This window comes from Centroberyx affinis, unplaced genomic scaffold, assembly GCF_046629955.1.
Source record: "Centroberyx affinis isolate AG114_WGS23_722 - 3 ecotype Tasmania unplaced genomic scaffold, CSIRO-AGI_Caff_v1 ptg000123l_1, whole genome shotgun sequence".
NCBI classification, from domain to species: domain Eukaryota; kingdom Metazoa; phylum Chordata; class Actinopteri; order Beryciformes; family Berycidae; genus Centroberyx; species Centroberyx affinis.
In genome coordinates this window covers 22,584-28,614 of record NW_027278824.1, presented here as the reverse complement: position 1 = coordinate 28,614, position 6,031 = coordinate 22,584, and the positions used below count along the sequence as shown (strand labels likewise).

At 47.7% G+C, this 6,031-nt stretch overlaps 1 protein-coding gene across 1 annotated transcript; it reads left to right on the top strand.

Moving 5' to 3' along the window:
- Nucleotides 1–1,815: 1,815 nt before the first annotated feature.
- On the top strand, nucleotides 1,816–4,338 carry LOC139652163 (uncharacterized; the record flags this gene model as incomplete). Its single annotated transcript, XM_071529143.1, has 1 exon — nucleotides 1,816–4,338. A coding segment is annotated over exon 1 (2,523 nt), but the record flags the coding sequence as incomplete, so codon positions are not given.
- Between the last annotated feature and the right edge of the window lie 1,693 nt (nucleotides 4,339–6,031).

The following is a 6,031-nucleotide window of genomic DNA, read 5'->3' as shown; positions in this document are numbered from 1 at the left end:
GTGGGTAAATGTGTGTGCGTGTGTGTGTGTGTGTGTGTGTATGTGTGTGTGTGTGTGTGTGTGTGTGAGTGTGCGATGAGGAGGGTGTCCAGTGTGTTTCTCAGTACTGGGCCTTGAGCCTTACTTTCTTTCACTCCTCTTTATCTTCCTCAAGGACCTTGTTGCTGTAACACAATGCATGACTTCAGCCAACTCCCTGCCATCATTCAAAGCTGCTATAGATAGATAGATAGATAGATAGATTATACTGAGCTCTTATGCAGTTTGTCTCTCACCATAATGTGCTGTCCATATTGTTGTTTTTGTGGTTCTTCAGGTGTAAAGTGTGAACATAATCCCCCAAACAGGTGTTCAGAGAGGGCATGCAACTCCATGGGGATCCAACACTAAGTGTGAACACCAAAACTCAGCACAAGCCCAATCCACCCAAAAGTCATAAAATAAAGCCATGAAAAAAAACAACAACATTTGGTACATAATTATGAATGTGAATGTTGCAAAATACTGGGAAATGTGTTTGGTAGTGTGTCCGCCTGAGGCATGACAATTATGAGATCCTCAATATCATCTTGTATTGCTTTCTCTAAATTGCTTATGCAATTGCACATGGTGATGATTATCTTGTAGTTTCCCCAAAACAATCTTTCAGTTGCTGTTCTGATTAGTCAATATTTGGTGATTTGCTATTGTCCATGCTGTGATGTACAGTAACAATTCCATAATTTGTTTGTCAGTCAGTGAATGTTATACATAAATCCGTCACATATTAGATGAATAAAGTGTAAGCCACTAGCCTACTGCATGTGTAAAAAAGTGCTCATGGTATGTTACTGGTATAGCCTATGGCATGGTTTGGCACTATATTTCAGCCGAATTAATATTTTTTACTGTAGGAAAGCAAAGCTCGAGCAAAATAAAAAAAATAAAAAATAAAAAAAATAACAGAAATCTATTTGGAATCCATATCTTTAAAAAAAACATCTCATAAACATCTCAATGTTCCCTCTCGGCTGCGTGCGTCTGTGTAAGGTAGTTTGGTGAAGAATAATTAATATCACACTCACCAATTAATGTCATCAATTGCTCCACCTGGATCCAGAAATTGAGTCAATATAAAGGAGTTTGGAAGTGTTAACGGAAAATGTTATTGCAAGCAGGGAGTGGGTTTAGTGAATCGACTCCCCTGTGCATGTTACATTTGTTAAACCCTGTGGATTCCTTGTGAATGGTCGGTGCGTTGACGGGTGCTACTGCAGGCTATGTGCTCATAATCTCTGCAACATTATTGGGGGCTGGCAGGGGGTGGAGGTTGCCTTTGGGGTGTCTCACACGGGTCCCGTGAATTGGGGATGGCGCTGTGTACAGTGTGAGCGAGTTAGCAGCCAAAGTTTGCAGAGCGCAGGCAGGAAAGTTCGCTGGAGAGGCGACCCGTGATCCCAAGTTCTCCTGTCATATTACACACGGATTTCCAGTGCAGTCATGCGGACTGCAGACTTCAAATAACAAGGACTTCTATGCTATTTTTGTGAATGTTTTCAGTGATTTTCTCTCCGTACTTGAAAGACAGGAGTTAACGGTTTGCTGCCTTCGCGGCACGCTGTCGTTTGAATGGACTATCGTCTATCTTATCATTCAGTGAGTAACTTTGACTAAAATTGATTGCATGGTTTCCTGAGCAGAAGATAAGTGTGGTCCATGAGCATGGCTTAACTGTTGATGTCATAGCCTATCATGTAGCCTAGTCTTGGGTGTTTAAAAACAATGAATTCCCCCCGTGACAAGGAACTGGCACCCTTATCTCGGAAACACCGACTCATGGCTGCAGCAATGCCCGGTGAGGACAGCCCATTGCCCGGTAACACTTCCAGGACTGATCGCAATGGATTAGGGGGACTGGTTCACTGTTTCATATGTGGAAGCGGCGTTACGCCAGGGAAGGAATTAAGGTTGCACGTTAAATACCAAAAAGAAAAAGGTCCCTTTTTCCCGTTTCTACAAAACCAGGAGCCAGCCCCGGGTGCGTGTGAAGTGAGCACGGATGGACATGCGCTGGTGTGCGCCGTGTGCCACTGCTTTCTGGCGGAGCAGTGGAACTCCTTCGAGCGGAGCCGGACGCCCATTGAGAAGCGCATGTATTGGCTGAAACGGCCTTACCAGTGCGACTCTCGGCGGGTCCCACAGGAGTGGAACATCTCTTATGATCTGGAGAGGAGGATCAGTGTCAGCAGCCAGAATTACGAAGCGGGCGCAGAGTCTGATTTTTCATCTTTTTCTGAAAACGAGAATATGTCAGACCAGGAGATGGATTTAGTCGACCGAGCCGCTGTGGGCAAAGACAAGTGCTTCAGAGCATCTGGCAAAACGCCAAGAGACAGTAGCAGAAAAAACAACAATGTCATCAGTGTTAAAAACAGCCCAGATTCACAGCGGGCAATCCGCTACCCCGTGGGTGTTTATGGGGCACAGGGCTCGCCAAAAGCGGAGAGTGTTCTGCCGGCGAGGCGCGGAGCTAAAATTATGAATAATGTCTGTCAATCATCCGAGTCTCTGGCTAAGTCCCAAGAGAGATTCCCCCAGCGATGCTATGACAGCCCTCTGAGTGACACACCTGTGCAAGACAACGGGATCATTATGCGCAACAGGCGATGGCTGGAGGAGGGGAATGTCAGACATGCGGAGCCGCGTCAGATCCAGCGAGTTGCCGACAGCAGTTGTGCTTCGGCCAGACATCCATCTCTGCTGTACCGGGGAAGAGGAGAGGATCACTCCAACGCAGCCGCTGCAGTGTCACCTGTTGGCACCGCTGCTGTCACCACTAAACGCGACATAGTTCTTCCCAGGGAAAATAACCCACTACGGAACTCCGACAACTCTGATGAGGACGAGATCAACATTACAAGTGATGATGACAGGGACATATATGACAGCAAAACGGGCCCAGCTGCCCAGCTCAGAATGGCCAGGGATCTGTCATCGAGAAACAGTGTCCAGCATCACCACAGCAGTGGCAGTGCCATTGCAGATGCCAGTCCAGAAGAGTGTGTGTGCTATATCTGTGGCAGTGGGCTGAGACATGATGGGAGTTTTACAGTCAGTGTTCAGAAACAGGAGAGGGCACAGAGCGAGCCCTTCTTCCCCTTCCTGTGGCTCCACTCCCCTCCCCAGGCTGCAGTGCCCATCAGTTCAGCAGGCACAACCCTGGTGTGTGGCAGCTGCCACACCTCCCTCATGCAGCAGTGGCAGGGCTTCCAGCTGGCAGACGTGCCAGTTCTCCAGCGCCTCTATGTAGTTCCCCTCAACCAGGGCACCAGTGCGCTCCACCCTCCCCGGCTCACTCCCCAGGAGGGGAGACCTCCAGACCCCCTGGAGTGCATACCTGAACCCAAGGCTTCCCACGAGGCCTGTTTCCTCTGTGGTCAGGAGTGTGGCAGGGATATGAGAGTGGCATATGCACAGGCTGGTGTTGGTAAATCCCGTGGTGCTATGTACTTTCCCTTCATCAACATGCTGCCCTGCCCACCCAATGCCCAGGGGGTGAGGAATGGCCGCGTGCACTGCTGCCCACCATGCCATGGCATCCTGGAGGAGATCTGGGGTTCGTACCGACTCAGCCTCAGCGAAGACCTCATCACCTCTGTCAGCTCCTTCCTGGTCAGGTACCACGCTGCCATGGCCATAGGGGGGTCCGGACCGGCCCATTCCCAGACAGGTGTGGCCTCTGGTGCTGGCGGCTCCGTGTCGGTGTGCTACCTGTGCGGAGCTGAGCTGGGAGCAGGAGGAGAGTTCCAGCTGCATGTCAACCCACCTGGGCGTTGCGGGGAGAGGGAGCCCTTCTTCCCCTTCCTCACCGTCCACCCCCCCGCCCCCCGCGCCAAGCCGGTTGACGCCACTGGCCTGGTGTCAGCCTGTGCCCTCTGCTACCATGACCTGCACACCCAGTGGGCCCAGCATGAGAGCCAGGGCGCGATTCCCTCCACCCCCTCTACCTCTAGCTCCTCCAGTGCCAACCTCCAGCCGGCCAGCTCCCCTTGGGCCCGCCAGTACAGCTGTGAGGCCTTTGTGTGTTTCTTCTGCAGGCAGGAGCGGCGCAGGCTAGGCGGGCTGTGTGCTGTCACTGTGGCCAGGTTGCCTGTCTTCCTGTATGCACCGCGCAGCAGGCGCACACTCCTGGTGGATGATGGGAGAAGACTGGTGATTGGCTCGTGTGTGGAATGTAAGGCGGTGGTGCAGGTGGGACAGAGCATGCAGCAGGACCGAGAGAGAGACAGGGACGGACATGGAGCAGCAGACAGGGAGAGGAAGGAGACCGAATCAACTCCTCCACGGTCTAGACACAAGGTAAGACCAAAACAAACTGCCTGAGATCAAAAAAGACATTGCCAAAAGCTTTCACAGGTTGCAGGTTTCTCTATCTTTTTTAAGACTGCTCTCAATGAATACATCAGTTTCATTAAATTGGCAGTCTCCTATCATCATTTAGTCCTCACACTACGTTTGCCCTGGGGCTTCCTCTCAGTCCAACCTGGTAAAGCAGGATGTTGATGTTTAGAGATTTTGCACTGTGGGACTGCTGTGAAAAAGTAATGCAATCAGGTGGCCACCATCTTGATGCACTTAGTCCTATTTGCTCACTGGACAATTTCAATGTGTTTCCATTAAATGCATTAGTATCCTTGAAACGGCTTACGCTATGATACTGTGTGTGGATCCTACTTCTTACAGAAGAGTAGATTGTTGACATTTGTCCTTAAACAGGAAAAAAATGTGTGTGTGTGCGTGTGTGTAGCAGGAGACTGAACAGGGTAGGTAGGGGGCCTGCACAGCTTGGAGACCATGATTAGACAAACAAACATTTTCATCAAAATTCACCTCTATAAACACCAGTGGAAAACTATGGGGATCTCAAGGCCAAGGCCGGCCTTGTTTTTGCCGTCTGTGTGTGTGAGTGTGTGTTTATTTGAGTAAGCGTGACTGAGTATGTCTCACTGTGTGTTGGACAGTTTGTTTTGGTATGAGCATATTGAATATCTTAAATAGTATAGCTATAGCTAGTTCAAAGCAAGTCTATACCCCCTTCCTGTGTTTCTAGACTGACACAACTATAGGATGCTTCATCACAGTTTGGAAACCAGCACCAGACAACCAGCACTTAAACACACATTTAAAAAGCCACAGTGAAAACATTTCCTACCAACATGAATATTTCACTATGTAATAGTCCCAACTGATGGATATAAGGCTCCCAAAGTAATAGTCTTTTGTAGCACCTGGCAGGCCTAGACTATCATTTTGTTTTGCATTCAAGTATTTCTGAATCAATTTCTCATTTCTCATGAATACACTGAACTTGCCTCTATAAAATTCATATGCTGTTATCTAAGCTGAGCCTCATTTAAGAATTTATTGTTGGCAGGTAAACTACATCTGTTTAATCTGAGCCCCGATGTAAAGCAGCCAAAGTTTCCAGGTGAAATAAGTATTTCAAACCTGTTACATAGTCGAGGCCAGCTCTGCCTTGGCTTTCAAGGATATCCCTTCTGGCTAAAAAAACAGAGAATTTGGTTTATGATTTAAGATATTCCCAAAGTCTTCACTTGTGACTAACCAAAATGTGGTGAATAAATCGCGGGCATGTAGCCTGAGGGGTGTAAGTACATTTTGGCAAACTTACAGGACAGTCAAAACAAAAAGTAACTCAGCTGTTGTAAATATCTTTTGATAATGACAATGTCTTCACATAAATGCATCAAAAGGATCGCCTCGAGAAGTTTTACTTGATATATAGATATAATTTTTACCCCGTGACAGTGGCTCAAGCTCTTGAAATGTGGTTTATTAGAAGGATTTGAACTGAGCAATTTATAGCTTATTATATCTCCTATTGTAGAAAATCATTTAATTAATTAATGTACTTTGGCAATATATTCAAACAGGTGACATACTGTATGCATTATTGTGTGTGCAGCCTGGATCATTGATCTCTGTTGACCCTGTAAAACAAGGCATTGACCCCTTAGAAAAGTAGTGTCGG